The sequence below is a fragment of the Odontesthes bonariensis genome, chromosome 21, assembly GCF_027942865.1.
Source record: "Odontesthes bonariensis isolate fOdoBon6 chromosome 21, fOdoBon6.hap1, whole genome shotgun sequence".
NCBI lineage: Eukaryota > Metazoa > Chordata > Actinopteri > Atheriniformes > Atherinopsidae > Odontesthes > Odontesthes bonariensis.
The window spans coordinates 11,732,450-11,749,939 of NC_134526.1; the positions used below are offsets into that span (position 1 = coordinate 11,732,450).

General features: G+C 38.0%; 1 protein-coding gene across 1 annotated transcript in view; it reads right to left on the reverse strand.

Moving 5' to 3' along the window:
• Positions 1 to 16,241, reverse strand: part of hs3st4 (heparan sulfate (glucosamine) 3-O-sulfotransferase 4) — a 78,801-nt gene extending 62,560 nt beyond the window's left edge. Inside the window, exon 1 of the mRNA XM_075453711.1 lies at positions 14,949 to 16,241. Within this exon, the coding sequence (XP_075309826.1) occupies positions 14,949 to 15,544 (596 nt within the window). The 5' untranslated portion in view covers positions 15,545 to 16,241. The remainder of the gene's footprint in view (positions 1 to 14,948) is intronic.
• Between the last annotated feature and the right edge of the window lie 1,249 nt (positions 16,242 to 17,490).

A 17,490-nucleotide genomic window follows, 5' to 3' on the forward strand; every position in this document is an offset into this window, starting at 1 on the left:
TACCAAGGACTTTGCAGTTCCCTGATGTAAACATGATCAAAAACCTGTGGTATGTGCAAGTTGCTCCAAGAATCTCACAGAACTAAAAACTTTTGAGAAAATGTGTTGTCTTCAAACTCTTTATAGGCAGTGATACTTGCCAGAGGGCTATTACTTATCATGTTTGCTTTTAGCCATAATGCTTCCTTTGTCATTTTTAAAATGTACAAATTAAAACACGCATCCAAATATATGGAGACATTAGTCCCTGATTTCTTTATGCCTTTTTCAAAATACGTCTTCAAAAAGTGTCATTCTCATTTCTGAAATTGAAAAATTTATTCCATCTAAAAAATCAAAAGTAATCTTTGAGAGTAATCCTTTCAACCTGTTATAGTTAAACAATAGTCCCAGAGAGAGGCACACATTTTTTTCTTTTGGAATTGCTTAAAACAACAGGGGGGTAGGCAATTGCATTAATTTTCACTGCTTGAATTCTTTGATGACTTTCAAAATTTGACAGAATGTCTGGTGGACATTGTTGTGCCTTTTATATTTTGAATTTTTAAAAGCCAAAGAAATGAGAAAAAGTCTCAGCAAATAAGAGGCAGGGGATTTGTGGAGAAAATAGCCATATCTGACTCTGTGGGTTAGCACTTATGCAGGGCAGGAGGCTCAGCCTCTCGTATAGCAAAGTGTCTGTGCTACCCACTGTCTCATTATACATCAGAATCATTTGCTAGTGCACCTCTGCAGACATCCCTCTGTTAGGTAAAAGAGGCAAACATAAAATATATATTTTTCTGACACTGGTCAGGCTATTCTTCGATGTACAAATGTAAAACTAAATTATGTTTCTTTGAAAAACAACATTTATTGAAAGCAAGACAGGCATTCTGCAAACATAATCAAAAGGCAGTTCACACCTGGGATACCAGGTGAAGCAAATTATCAGCAACGAACAAGCTGGCAGGCAAAGGAAGCAGTTCTCTGAGTCCTAAGAGATTCAGTGCTGTCCAAGTCACAGAAAATGGTTTTATTATTAGCATTGCTTTCCTTTGACAATGCAGAAACAAGGCAATTCATGTTAGTAGGCTTTACAAAAACACACATATTCTTTTTAAGTTATTCTAAGAAAAAGATGTGTAAGCCAAGGATTTTAACCGCCATTGTGATATGGATTCATTCTTTCACAAAATGTTATAGAAACTCCAAATGTCTATAAATCTTCTTGCATTTAGATTAAAACGTCCTCACAAAGATGATTTGAATTAGGTAGCAACCAACATACTAGTAAGCAATGTTTATTGAACATGAAAGGAGGACATGAAATAACACAGAGAAACATGCACATTATAACCAAGGAAAGCCCAAACTCAAAGCGTGAAATTTGCTCTTATGGCATTACTTCATTGCTTGAGCAATTATCATGGCACATTAAATAAAACCCTCAAGGCTTTGTTCAGTTTACCCAAAGTGCACAAGACTAATGTTTATTCCTATAAAACTGAGGTGTATTACTAAACAGGTTTGAAAGGAAGCTGTTTGCTCTCAGCTGAGACAACAGAGTTAGCAGCTGCTCAGACTGCTTCATTTGTATTCAACAAATTATATCAGAAATTTTGGAAATGTTAATTGCAGACAATGTGTTAAGAGGCAGATATGGTCTGACATGTAGCCAACATAATAGTGTTAAGAATTAATCAATTATTCCAATATGCTGAGGGCAAAAACAGAGTGTCATACTCAATCCATAGAAATGAATAATAGATGAAAAAAATAGCAATGAAAGCTAAACATTTGCTTGGGAAAATATGCCAGAGTGCCTTTCAGCTGACGCACTGAAATAAAAAGAGACTGCCTCCTGGCTTCCAACAGTGGACATGTTGACAAAGCCCTCATTTATTAGAGATTCCCAGCCCCGTGAGCATAGCAACAGCGTGACGCTGATTAGAAGGCTTGTACCAAATAAGCTTGAGAGCCCAATTTCACCACAAACCTATATTCATTTAGTTCTGCAGATTTATACATCCAGCTATCTAGACACAAAAATCCAGCATGACATGAGAGTGTATTCTGCCCTTTTGAAAAGGGGGTTAATCTCTCTTTCTTTCATGAAACCTCAATCTTACAGTGATCAGCATGTCTCATGATGCTGCAGCCGAGGCAATAAATTGAATTAAATAAACCCATTAGTTACAGCAGCTACCTTCTCACCTCTGCCAAGATACACTTTCATGGTAAGTTGGTCCTTTATCAAGACCAGAGGACACTGCTTAAGTATGTGATGACAAAATGACCTTGAGTCAAAAGACAGAAAGCTTGTTCATTACTCAAATCAATTAAGACAGCATGTTTGCTGCACTGCACAGCCTCAGTGTATTCTGTAGGTGTTTAAAAGTAAATGTATGCTCATTCAAAAATCAATCTATAGTTAGAATTCTGCCTCCTCCTGTCTTGTAGACATGAAACAAACTAGAGGTCGATTAGACTAGAAAGCGACCATTGGGAGATTCACCTCGGGCATGCTTGAGATGCATGGAATGAATAACCAAGTGCACTTCACATCCCACATGAAAAAAATACTTAAGAAGTTGTCAAGGATCCTAACTCAAATAATCCTAGAAGCCTTAAAGGGGAAGTTTTTTTTTTTTAAACACGTCTGGTGGTGCGGCGATGACGTCATCCCACTAGACGCGTGTGTAGAAACCCCCCGTAAGCCGCCAATAACAACAACATGGCAGCTCTGAACTAACAGTGCAATAGTAGGCGTTCATTCATTCATTCGTCTTAAAGTATATTATAATATATGTATTGTCTGCCCTGTTCACTCCTGTTATATGGATATACGCGGATCTCGAGTGATCTAAATAGCGTCCGAAAGACACTAAAAACTGAAATATGTATGTCTTTTTTTACAGTCCTGATAGATGTCTCAAGTATAATGACTTCTGGCCAACAGTTTCATAACTTTACAGAGAAGGTGTTATTTTACAGAGGACATAATATCAAGGTCTAAGATTGCTAAATATTCAGTAGAAAACAACCTTCTTAAGATCAATGCATCCCATACTGTCAAATATAGGGGAGTGGCTTTGCTTCAGTGCTCTGTGTGATTGTCATCGCTGTGAATATTGTGTTCATGCAGGCTGTAACAATCTCCAGCCTTTCAAAATGTCCAATCCCGTTTTTCTGACCTAACAAGCTAGTTTTCCTGCTTGGGTGCCTTTTGTGCGAGGGAAGACAGGTCTTTAATGATGCAGCTGTAAGAAAAAAACATGAACGTGTATGGGATTCGGTTTAGGTGGGAGGATTATGGACCCAGAGATTTAACAGAGTACTAGGATGTAGAAGCCAGAACTCTGTAGGATTGATAGCTGATAGCAGTTTATTCCATGTGTCCAATTCTATGCTTACACTGGCAGCAACCTGCTAAGACAGCAATGAATAAAGTTGCAGGACAAATCCTATCAGGAAATCAGCACTGTAAGTTTGCTTTTTTTTTGTCTTTGGTATTCTAATAGTTTGAGTTTATATTTCTCTTTTATATTATCTTGCCATCTATGGAACTTCTCTGGTTCAGTAAAATGCAAAAAAAAAAATGTAAAACGCTGTCATGTTATACTCACTTTATGCTTTACAGACTTTACAGTTGTGTCAATCCAAGCAATCATTAGTTAAAGTCTCTAACTCACCATCAATTAGTTCGAATGGACATTCCTCAAATCCCTGTCCCTTTCTTGCCTATCAACCACATTATTTATATGTATACATGTATTGATTTCTCTAAAACAGGATTTATCACTTATGTTTAATCTCCATCATACTGTCCATAACAAAAAAGGGGGGGAAAAGTGCAGTATTCTGTTAAACTATAGGGAAGTTTTCAAAAACAACAAATACATCTAGTTACTTTAGACAGAGGTCATCAGTGTGGTTCAAAGCCACTGTCTTTTAGAATTTGTGTTCCTAAAACCTACAAGCGAAAACTAATATATTTCCCCAGTTGGTAGTGCAATTACTGAATGGATTATGTTCACAGGCCATGATTTGTTTTTGAATGAATAAAATGGCACATTTCTGGCATCCATGTTTTAATAGGATGTGGTTTCCAGTGAATAACAGGCATACAGAAGCGTCACACTAGAAACCTGGGACACAGTCAAATTTCTGTCTGTGGTTAGCTTTATGTAACAACGAATATGCTCCTGGCATTTCTTAGAATCTACTGTGCCAGTAATGAACAATTACTGTTGAAAGATAAACATGAAAGAGTCTGAATTTGACTGTGATCCAGTTTTTTCACCGATTCAAGATATTTATCTTAAACTGACATAAAAAAAATAAAACACTGCTGGTCTTTTTTCGCACTCACTGAAAGGGATTTGATTTTTGACTCTAGCAGTAAATAAACAACCTATTTTGCTACACTCTAATATGTGATTGAGGATTTTACTGTACTGTGAACACAAAGCTAGAAATCAAAAGCTAAAGTTGCTAACTCACCAGCTTAATTTTCAGGTTTCTCAACACACCACAAATGAACTTTTCTCTGATGGACTATGTTTCATTCACAGGAGGAGATCTGATTTCTAAAAAATACACCTACTGGGTGATAAAGTTGAAAAAGGCCCTCTGTTGGTCACACACAGTGTAAGAATTACACTCTTAGTGTAATTTGAAATCGATTAGAAATGTGATGTTTTCATTCTAACAATGTGAATCTGTTGGAAACACAATGTTGAATGATGACTGTACAACAGCAGAATGACAGGAGGCAGTGAGGGCCAAAAAATTAATACTTCCTATTCACACTTGGGCAGCAGTAATGCTGCAATATGAGCACTATTTAAAATGAAGTGTTTCCACTTTTTTCTTAGTCTGAAGTGTTATTCACCATGGATTTTATTGTGTGAGATTTTGTTTTCCACTATACGTGTAAAGCAAACACACATCACATCAAAGGCCTCAGAAGGAAATAATTGTCTTCATGGTTGAGAGCAGGTAACAACCTTATTAGAGACGCATAACACGTCAACTTTCTTCTGAACCTCTAATGCCAATAATCCAAATTAGCTAGGAAAAACAATCACTTTCTGATACAGCAATTAGCAATTAGCATAATCCCTAAAAGCAACCTTTTGCATTTCATTGGCTTAATCCAAGTCTCAAGGGAGTTTGGCAAATTCCACAGCATGTGTTAATGACTTCCAACTACCAATGCACTAAAAGTGTTGGTGGCAGAGACGTCAGCAATATGTTTCACCACAGAGTTTTGGAATCAGGATTCTACTCACGTTTCCTCTTCAAAGCCAAGCCAGAGCTGCAGCATCTCTGTTGCATGTAATAAGTGTGTTGAGTGCAGTTAACACATCTAGTACTCAGCTCATAGAATGTTTCACACTGTGCTAAAATTATACAAAATACCCCATGGTGATTTGGGAGAAAGAGAATGAATGAGTAAACAACATAAAGCGATGAGGAACTTCAAAGACGATGGGACAATCAAGGCCCACAAGATCCTGGAAGCCAATGAATGTGTTTGTCTTTGTTTGTGACAGTGACTCAGGGGTGTAAACAGAGGAATTAACTCACACCTCCGAAGTCTCAACACATAACGCATCCATAATTGAATTAGGACTGTCAGATTTTTGCTGAACTGTAGATGTTATGCGGAAAAGGAGATGCATTCAGCTCCAAAGATAACCTCTAACCTCTATTAATGATCTTGACTTTTCATTTTCATCAATTTGCAGACAAAAAATGTAAGTCCTAAAAGCATTGCTGAAATGGCAACTATTTTTGAAGCCTAAGATGAAATTTTGCTTCCATGGAATGACCAGGTCTTCCCTTGACAAGAAAAAAGCTCTATACAGCATATTGTTGCATATATCTACTGCATAATGGTCATACTCCTATGATAATGCTGCTTGCACTAGAGAGAGATGCCAACATTTTCATTCCCCCATCCTTCAGCATAACATACTACAGAAGCACCTATCAGCTCCTGGAAACACATTTGAAACACACTCCCAGAGGTCCCTGCATCTCGGCTCTATGACCATTCCTGTCAGGGTTTTCCCTTTGACTGAACAAATGCATCAGCTTGTGTCATGAGACCACATTCCCCCCAGCCAATAAGGAGCACAAGCAGCACTACTGCTCCAGGAGATGTGGAAGGGAAATTGGAATCCTGACAAGTATGATTGACATGCGTATTTGTCCCAAGGTAGTCTTATTTGCAGAGATTTAAAGACGTCTGTAAACCAGCCTTCTGCCAAACAGAGTCATTGTTCCTCCAGACTAGAAGCACATCGCTTAATTTTCTGTTGCATGCAAATAATCTTTTGGGAGAAATGAATCCCTTTGAGCATAAAATGACTTCAGCTTATACTTTATTTTGGGTCCAAAAGAAATAATTTAACAGACGAAGCTAAGTCTTTCATTTTCAGACAATCTGTCCATGTTGCGGAACAAAAACACAAGCCTATGTCCTTCCCTCTATCCCAGCAACAATGGAGGAGACGGCTGCTCTGAATTCTATCTAGCTCTTTTGATTAAAACAAAAAAAAAAAAAAAAAAAGTGGGTATGAGACTTGATGTTAAACCATAACCCACAGCTACTTCACAGCAATGGAAGGGGGGAAAATGGGGAATTAAATTCTAACCATAAGTAAAATAGACTTCCACTTGAAAGCATTGGAGTGGAGCTACAGCAGGGCAAGAGAAAAGGACAAATGTGTGTGAGAGAGGAGGAGGAGAATGTTCATGGATTCCAAAGGCAGGATGAAATTGGCTATAACCATTAAGTGCTCAGGATGATTTTTTTTCACCTTATGCAAAAAGCAATGGAGCAATATTACTTCTTCCATAGATCAAAATAAGATCAAACCTATCTGTTACCCTGGAATTAAAAGGTACCTCTATCCGGTCAAAAAAAATGGAAGGAAAAACCTCCTGAAAGAAGATTCAGCTCTCTACATCTGTACAGCATAATATGATCGACCATGTTCCCTGCAAAAAATATGATTCCTGAAAAACAGTGTTTTTGAAATAGCTGCACTAATTGGGATCAGCGAAATAAATCAGTTATGTGGAGTTATTGTTGAAAGTTAGAGCCGTCTTTTCACCTGAGGTTTAAAAAACTGGTACATTTTCAACTTAACTGGAAATATGTTTTGCAAGGAATTAAATTACTTCCCAAAGAATTTATTCAGTTTCATACTGAGAGAGTATTTTTGATGAAGATATGAACAAGTGGGAAAACATTCAGATGATTCCAATTCATCATTTTACATTATGGTGTTATTATGGTTTTAGAATTTGAGGATGTAGACATCCCATTTTATGAGTAACTAAGATGTGCTGGTCTCACAGGCTACAGCGTTTTTTGTTTTCTGTCATTCACACACTGATGAATACATCAGAGGTTCAGTGGAATTCAATGTCTTGCCCAAGGACACTTCAACATGTAAAGTGGGGAGGCTAGAGAATGAACCACTGACTTTTCGATTGTGGGACGACAGCTGTGCCTCCTCCCCCTGAGCTACAGCCACCCCAAAAAGAAACAAGCTTCTGTTTTATTAATGACGCAGCGTTGAGAAGTCATACTCATTTCACATATTAGTCAGATGTTGCCTGGTAACCAAGTTGACGAGTTTTTGAATCCTTATACTTTTTTGCATTTACACAGACCTCCGTTGACACCGGAAATTCATCAGAACATTTTCATGCACAGTTAAGCCAATCTGCAGTTGTTGCTCACCCAGGCTATTTAACTGGACTGTTCTCCTTGTCCCAAGTATAAAAGCACGGGATAAGAATCAATTCAATGACTGATGTCCATACTCTGGAAATATGCCTGACTACAGTTTATGGTAAGTTGCCCACTTTCTGCTTGTTAGTAATGAGCTTTTTCTCACTGACCTCTTACATCATGGGCCAAAACAATTGCCAAACAATTAAACTGGCAGCATATTAGAATCATGTCCAGCGGTGATTTGGACAGTTTTACAGGTCTGTACATTTTGTACGTGCTATAGGTTTTACTCTTGACAGTTGAGATGCATGCTACCCTTTCTAGTTATTCTCTCTAGTTACTGACTATTATCATTATTATTAATATTATCATTATTATTACTATTGTTATTAGCAGTATAGTAGTAATAGAAGTAGTAGTATAATTTTCTTTCAATTTACTATATATGAATCAATGGTGATTTTCATTGACATCAATAGAAATGACACATTGGAGCGCCTTTTTAAAGTAATATATTTTTCAAATGATATGACCGTATCATATTGTTGACCCAAAAGGAATAATAAAAGCGTAACAAAGTACTAATGTATTGGCCTACCGTTCAATACATTAGTGCAGAAGTCAATGTGTGCACTAAAGCAGAAACTGGTTACCCTGTCTTTCAGTATATTTTTATTTGTTCAGGTTTTTTCTTAATTTTCTTAATTGTCTTAATTGTCTTGGGCTGCTATGATTGTCACTGAGTTGCTTTGGCCTTTTTAAACTTATACTTTTATGTACTTCTTAACTTTGTGTTTCTATTGTACCTGTAAAGCGCTTTGTGACCCTGGTCTGTGAAAGGCGCTGTACAAATAAAAATTACTTACTTACTTACTTACTATAGGAAATAAAAAGTATTTTTTTTCTGTGTTTCTGTGCTATGCTGAGTTTGAGGATATTCTCAAAGAAACAAGTATGATTGCTCCTTTGGTAACCGGAATCTCATGGCTCTGTGATGTTTGGTAGTTATATCAATTGGAAGGAGGGTAGGCAACAAGAAAGACCTGAGTGATGTGGTCCATTCTCCTGACAGTGCACGGCTTTGCTGCTAATTAAAAAGTTTAATTCCACAACTGCAGCACTGGCATCAGAGTACTCAGAGGTGCGTCCTTGTGAGTCTTGGCGCTGTCTTATCAGGCGTAGGCAGATTCTGCTATGTTGGGAAGGCACGGGACAGGGAGGTGCTGCAGCAGCACACGGGCCCAGCTGGAAGGAATGGCATGCTGCCTGCTCAGGGATCTGGCCCACCTTGCTCTTTCCCATCTCCCCACTGAGTGGAGTCATGGGCTCCCATTCAGTGGCAGGAGTCAGGGGCTAAGCTGCCCCATGGAGCGGCTAAGGGAGAAAAAGAAGGGCTAAACAACGGATAAATGCCGGATTTAGGCTTTCTGCTGCCGGGTTTGATGCCGGATCCACATCTCCATTAAACTTCTGCTGTCACCAAGTCTTGTCTTATGACTGAAGGTCACAGGAACACTAAACCCTATTCTGCAACACACACCGTTCCTTTAAAGTCCCATATCAGCTAAATTTGTCATGATACACTGACATCACCTTTATGAACACTTTAATATTTCAAAAAGGAATATTTTTTCTTTTTCTCAGTACAGTGGAGAGAAAGGATATGTTTCTTTGATAAAGTAAGGGAAGGAATGAATGCACCCTGTTGTATGACCTTGGTCGAGGTAAAAGTTTGTAGGTGTGAAGCATCTATTGATTCTCGAACATCATAACTCACACAAAGCTAAGTCTTTGGAAATAGCAAGGCTCATTCTCACACATCCCTATATGAAAGCCACGTATGCTCATGAAGAAAAGATGATTGACAAACAGACAGCAAGAAATACAACTAAAGAATAGTAATTTGAGAATAAAAAACAAATGTTGCTGTGACTTATAATCATGGAGCTGAATGCTGTTGCTGACTTGTTCCTTTAGCACATGGATGCAGCACTGAAAGGGTAAGAACATCTCCACCAAAGATTTATGGGCACATCCTCTTGGCTTTTATTGCAAAGGGGTTAAAATGTCATTTTAATAACAGAGAAATATTAGAGGTTGCAAACCTTAGTAAAACTGACTCTGCTTCACAGGTTGTGAATTTATCTTATGTTCAAATCTTTTCACCGAGGATCAAACTGATACATAAAAAGTGTGAACATATAGACCTGATATAAACTGATTATCTGCTCATATATTCACTATAAATACGATATATTCATTCAAGAATAATCAATTTTGATGCACTTTACAAATCTCTTTTGTCATCCACTGAAATTCAATGCAGTCAGATAGAAAATAAGCCAACTGCACCTGATTTTCTTGTATTTTTGCACTCGCACCTTTCTTCAAACTTTGAGCTGTTTTGCCAAATTCCAAGCATGCAGTTCTGATTTTTATGTTATGCTGTAGTTTCAAATCTAGGACCTTTACTAAAAGTGTTGTATTTCCTTTTGACTGTTGTTACCTTGAGTTGAGCCCATCGTAGTACCACTTATTTGATAAAGTTCAGTACATAAATCGATTTTTATGTTCTGGTAAATCTTATATTGCAGAAAGTTATGAGTGAAGAATAATGTACAGCTTTTGGCTAGTTACTGTGGGAGCTGGTATGAGTGCAGAACTATGAACTGGGTCGCTCATATACGCAGAAAAGGAATGAAATGGAGAGACTTGCACTAAAAGGTAAGGAGAGTAGTCAAAGCACAAAATGTGTTTTTGTATAATTTATATGAAATTGATTAATTTCACTGCAAATCAAAACTAAATGAATGCAAATCTGGACCAGCAAAGGTTCAATCACCTCAGGTTTATGCTTCCCTCTTCTGTACCTTCACATAGTCTCACTGTTGAAAGTGCTGCCATAACAGTAACAGTAAACATATTGGAGTATTTTATATGGGATCCTTTCAGGAAGTGGATGTCTTATATTGTGTTTTTGTATGTTACAGTCTATCCCAGCCTGAGAGAAATGTGTGGCAGACTCACAGAGCGGAGGCACAAGGAGTTACTTGAAACTTGCAAAACAAATGCATTTCACAGCCAAATTGATTTTTGATGAATACCATACAGAATTTGGTTTGGATTGCTGGCTCTGTGTCAATGTAGTTAGATCTCTGGCTCTGGCTGAGTTTTCAGTATGTATCAATTCAACTTGCAACCCATTAAAGATAGAGATGATTCCGAGGTGCAAAGTGAGAATACCAATACATATATTGTAATTAGATTCTTGGATTTGCTCACAAATTGGACTCAGGCTTTAATGTCTATCATTTCTACTACAAGTTAAATATCATATTTCTCAACTCATTCGCTTTATACTGTGTTCTTTCAGTATGCTGGAAGCCATTTCTACACTGAGAAAAGTCTAATAAAACTGCCCCTACTTTGCCAATTGTCCAGTGCAGACATCAATGCAGAGCAGAACTGAGTCTGAATAGATAAGAAACTTCATGTCGACTGCTGTATTATTTGATTTTGGCTGCATGTGCTTTTCATCTGGAGCTAATCTAAAATGGACAATCTAACACTACTTATAATAGTGTAAAATCTAACAATGTGGAAGGACCGCTGATCATTTTTCAGATGACTCAGATATGCCTGGGAAAATAGATTTTTTGTTTTGTTTTGTAGTTCAATAGTTCACGTTTTTTTAATAAAAAACATTGCAACTTTATATTTCCTGTATCGTTTCTCCAGAAATGGTAAAGTCTTTTTTTTTTCCATCAGTTTACAGATTCCTGCACCACCAGGTTACTTAAACATCAAAAAATGTTGTGACATAAGTGACATAAATACCAAACAGTGAACCTCGCTAATAGGTCTGCAACAATCTGCCCTAAACTGTGCAGATTTTGAATCCCAGCAGCCACAAATCTTCATGTATGACTGATAATGACATTCTTTTGAATCATTTACATAATTGACTTATAAACAGCATGGACTTGAGAGCTGGAGTTAAAAATTGTGATATTAATTATCATACACCAAATATTTTGAATTCCAGGAGGGGCATGTGCACCAGGTTGGGGAAAACTCAAGAGAAGATATTAGTTAAATTCTTGTGGAGTTGACTCCTCACCTTCACTCTGAAATAATGGCAACATTAGAAAAAATGGTTGGATACTAAAAGTCAAATAGGATGAAAAGTAAATTATTTGTTCAAGTAAGAAAACATACTGAAAAAAAAAACAATCCAGGAAACCTAAAAAAAAAAACACAGGAACAATCAACCATCTGGGCTCATTTGTGGCAACTCATTCTGGACCAAACATGTGGATATTGTTGTTAGAATTTGGCAGATTTGTGCTGAATTTTTATTTTTCATTGTTAATTTTTTATGGAGATGACACTGCATGCCTGTTCAGGAAGCAAAAATATCTTCAGCTCCAGTGTAAATGTAATCTCTTTTAGAAATGCTTTAGTCCAAATTTACACTTGCACTGTTTCAACCAGCTGCTGAAGTTCTATAGAAATGTACAGAAGGTCTGAAATCATTGTCCTCATCAAGAACAGAAAACCGGTCTGGTCTGACATGTTTGATAGCTGAGCCTTTTTGAGATAAACTATAGAAATTCACCCACTAAAGAGGTCAATAATAGGTGACTTATTTGGGGAAGAAGTAAAAGGATAAGATGAGGAACAGTAAAATCAACAATGTGAAGCACAAATGCAGATGCATTTTTCTACATTTATAAATTGTAAGTTGGGATAAACATCAATCATTTTTGGAAGGTTCGTTAATATTAACCGCTGGTTCAAAAACATGCAGCGAGAATAAGGCTGCGCAGACATTCAACCACATGAGCATGATGGCTTTTGGTTGTATTCCCTGAAGGTTTTCTATCATATCCGTCAAGATGTGGAGCAGGTGGTACTAAGACAGGCACAAATTTAGGAATCACATTTTATGGAATCACTAGTCTCATTGAACTACGCTGGTGGTTTCAAACATCTGCAGTGATCATAATTTCACTTAAATGAACCACACATTAGCCAAAGCATTACCAACTGAGGGGAGAGATGTCTTGTGACGCATCCCTCAACTGAATTAATTTCTATGATATTGATAAGAAAAAAATGTCTCCACTTATTTCAAACATCAATCTTTAAAAAAAATTTAACTAAAGGAAAAAAAAAAATCTTTATTTCTTCAATGTGTCCTCCTGTTGGTGTAAAGTGTTGCTTGCTTCCCCCTGAAAGTGACATTCTGGACTGAATGCAGATGTGAAATGAATATTCCTTCAGAAACTGTTTAGCTCAGGGGCCCTACAACACACAAGCGCATTTATTATTATTTATGTAAGCATGTCATCCTCCTGTCTAATGAGCCTTTAACCGTAAGAATAATGAAACAGCTTGCATTAGCACAGGCTAAATGAGCAGCCGAGAGCTCCCACGTCTATGCAGCAAGATGAAAGCAGATGTTCCACAACCCAAACACCAGCATAAGAGACTCAGTTCTACAAAGGAACAGAAGGGACTTTGAGTCACCGTCATTTTCATCAGCTCATTGACTCTATTAGAAAACTCCCGTGGTCAAACATTATTATGTGAGAACAACACCTAACTAAACCATGACCAACTGACCATGAATGAGCCCTCAAATTGATTTTTTTTCTCCCATAAACACATTAGGAATGAACAGTTTATTCTCTGGCTAATAAACCTTGAGACAAAGTGAATGTCAACAATAACACACATGAAAGCTGGTATACACAATTCACTCAGGTTTGAGAATGTGCTGTAAAGCAGAGGCAAAGGGTACTATGGGATATAAAGCACATACTTTGGAACACTTTGGATTGTATGTTGTTCCAGTAAAAAGAGGGTTTTTTTGTAATTCACAGGTCGATTGCTCAACAGGAGGAAAAGATTGACTCTTCAAATCACAACAAAGTAAACCACGGTGCTACTCTCTCCAACCTGCTCCGACTTACAGCATGGTGTTCTGCTCTGATCTGTATATCAGAAAAAGTTTAGCATATATTTTGATAAGTGTTAAATTGGACTGTATCTTTGAAGTGCCTTGAGATGACATTTGTTGTGATTTGGTGATATATAAATAAACCGAACCGAAAGGAATAAACTGAATATATCAAAAATACACATCACATGAAAAAGTTTCCCTATATCAAAGGGTCTGTCCATCTCAAAATGCGTAACTATGACTATGCATTCTTGTGTGTGTGTGCGTGCGTGTAGGTGGGTGTGTGTTATACGATGTGTAAAAGTGGAAGGAAAACTGGAACTGGGAAATTCTGAACTAAGTATTAAACCCATCCTATTTTTTGGTGTCAGAATTAAAAATAAAATATCTTAAGATAATAACATACAATGCATTAATCATTTGATATTAATAGCCTGTGATTAATATTTTAATAGAGTCAAATATATTTATGTTTACCAGCTGGATACAAAAACCAGAGAGGAGGGCTGTCTAAACACTCTAATTAAATCTGTAGAGTAAAATGTGATTCTGAAAGAGCGGATAAAGAACATGGAAGCAGACGTAAAAAAGCTGTACAAACCTAAATTGTACAGTTGCTACTCCAGTGTTTGAGCAGCTCCTACACACATTAAACTTATTTTTAGAAAAAATACTGAAGCTCCAGGATCCAACTGTTGTGCACTGGAGCATAATTTCCTATACATTAGTAAGAAATGTATACAGATGTTTAATAAAAATAAGGTTTTAAAATGAAAACAATGTAATCACTGCTATTTTGCCGCACATTTAGAATAGATAATGAATACATACATACACAACAGAAGTGGTTTCATCATGTTTTTGAAAATGTAGTGTCTGCATAACAGTTACACTTGTTACACATTTTCTGACTGCCTTTGATGTATAAAGAGTGAAAATAGGGAAATTCGTCACCGTTGAATACTTTTCTTTTGGGTGTCAGCTTTGTCATTCTGGCGTAGGATATGACTTAAAGTGAACACGAAAGATGAAAACGTTGCATGACTGCAGAACGTTAACTCCGATTGACTGCAAGTCAGCTGTGTCTTTTGAAGGCTGGTCGTACGGAATTTTCCCAAGAAACTCTAAAATCACCTGCTGCAACTGTGCTTTTAGTGAATGTTGAACTAAGTACAACGGGACGTATGGTCACTTTGACTAAAATAATGCGGTGCTTATACAAATGGCAGGACTGAAACTCACCTGTACCAGTCCAACCCCTTCTCGTAGTTCCTATCAAAGAAATGTGGCTCGTTTCCAACGGCTCTGACGTCCGGGTGCACTCTCAGAGCCTCCAGCAGGGCTCGGGTCCCCCCTTTCTTCACTCCGATGATTATGGTTTGCGGAAGTTTCTTCTCTCCATAATCCGGGGTGCAGTTCACCCTGAGTTCGCTGTCCGTGGTGCTGAATTCCTGGTGCTCCCTCTCCAGCGCGGTGGTGTGGTATGCCGCCGCCGATTTAGTTGGAGACGCCTGAGTCCTAATCCACTCCACTGTCCTTTGCTCGGCCTCAGCATGCTCTTTTACGGTGGGAATCGAGGTTGCTCTCTCAGCGTCAGTGAACTCGGTAAAGCCCTGGGAAGCAGAATAAAGTTTCTCCCTCAATGTCACAAAAGTTGTCTCCTCTGTCACTAGTCTCCCTTGATACACATAGTTCTCTTGCAGGGGGAACTGCAGCGAATTGTAGCAGCTCATTAAGCTATAGAATAAGTAGGTGACAGAGAGGGAGAGGGTGAACATGAATAAGATTTTTCGGGGCACTTTAGAGGTGAAAACCGATGTGCTGGACCAAAATGCCATCTCTGATAGCAGTGATCCTCTCAAAGAAGTGGCCAGACATGTTTCCACCCCGAGTCTTGCATGGACAAAATCAACAGCAATAATCAGTCACTATCAGCGCTGCTCCAGCTAAAAAAGCGTCAAGCTGGACCAAACCATCCTAATCCAACCAAATCGCATATTTATAAGGATAGCGGGGAAATAGATCGTTAGAATTCCGGAAAAATATCACGTCCCTTTTCTTGTGTATCGATTTCTTATTCCAAGCCTGACAGACAATGTCACAATTTATTGGACTGAACTTGCAGATTTGAGAGGCTGGAGGTCTGGCGTCCTTCCAAATGAGCAGCCTGGCTTGAAGTGGACAGTGTATGATAGACGGAATCCTGTCATTTTATGAAGAGGGGGAAACCAAAAAAATAGAAATAGAAAACGAACAGCAGAGTGTTCAAAGTAGGCTTCTTTCTATGCACGCTCAACCCAAAGTCCAGTCCCGTGCACGGTAAAAAGAGTAGATGCATCCAGCAAAGCTTCAGTTCCACTATATCTTTCCAACGTGAGACAAATAGAAAACACAACCCACTGTGCTTCTTTTTACTTTGTGTTGTACAAAGTCGGCCGCCCCTTCCACAAAAACGTCCACACTTCCCACTGACTACCAGGCTGCCGCTCGATGTCCTTGCGCCTTCTCACATTGGTAGGATCCTACAATGTGCGCATCGGCAGCGTGAGCTTATCTGAGCTGAAGCACTGTGGAGCCACACAGCACAAATAGTGTGTACACCCACTTTTCCTCATGTCCCTGCACAAATAGGGCTATAAACGTCAGATTTTCTCATCTAAGATAGCCGTGTGAACAGAAGCTTCTCATCATCCTTGTGACTGCTTGCAGAGATTCTACTCACGCTGCTGGGATCTATGAGAGGTTATCAAAATATGAATTAACTCGTAGGGTATCAAGTTCACTATTAAGGACAATCAAAGAAAGATGATTTAGCTACAGATTGTTTTTAGAGAAAGCTCATGCCTGCACCCTGCTGGTTTTTTGTGGATCATTGCATAGGTTAACTTACAAAAAAGACAGAAAAAGTCCCCCCAACCCTCCCACCCCTCTCTCTCCGAATATTAGTCAAAGTAGATAATGATCGCATTGTGTTGCAGCTTTAAGCGACGAGTAATGTCAGTAATGTCAGTTTACCTCGACATATTTCTAGATGAAATGAACAAGATGCAGAAACAATAATGCGTTCTTCACTATATATTCAGACATATTACAGTATGAATCTATTGAACAGTATGTACATGGGTTTAGGCTGTAATTACTCATCAGACGATTCGGTTGATATTAACTTGTAGGTAACTAACAATATGAGAATCTCCCCATATAATAAAGTATCATGCATCTCACACCTCCAACACAACAGGATGGTAACAATAAGTTGTGGGTCACAAATAATTTGCAATGTCTAGCTCTCAGAACAGAGAGACACTGCTGTTTTTTTTTTCTGTGTGCTGCAATATGGGAAATATGTCTATGGATCTGTTGCTTGACCAAATTTATCATTTCTAAGTGCCTGTAGGTGGCAAACCAGTGGGACAATAAAGTCATTTTGTTATTGAGTGTCAGTAAAGGACAACAGTCTACCAAAGTAGCTCTTTAGCATTCAGCAATTGCACTCCCATTGAATTTGAAAACTGTCATTGTGCAAGCTTCCAAATGGCAAGAAAACACATTACCCTTAGTTTTTTAACATTTAGGAAATACATTTTAACTCAGTAACTAAGGCTATTGCACATGGTGTTTGAGCTCAACTTTTTTTTCATCACTTTAAGGAAAAAAAGCCCAGATGTATAATTAAGCACCTGTTATCTAAAGATTCCACTAAAGCTACATACATTAACAACTTACATATATGTGGAAAATGTGAGTTCATTTTGGAAAATTTGTGGAAATTTGATCCAAAACA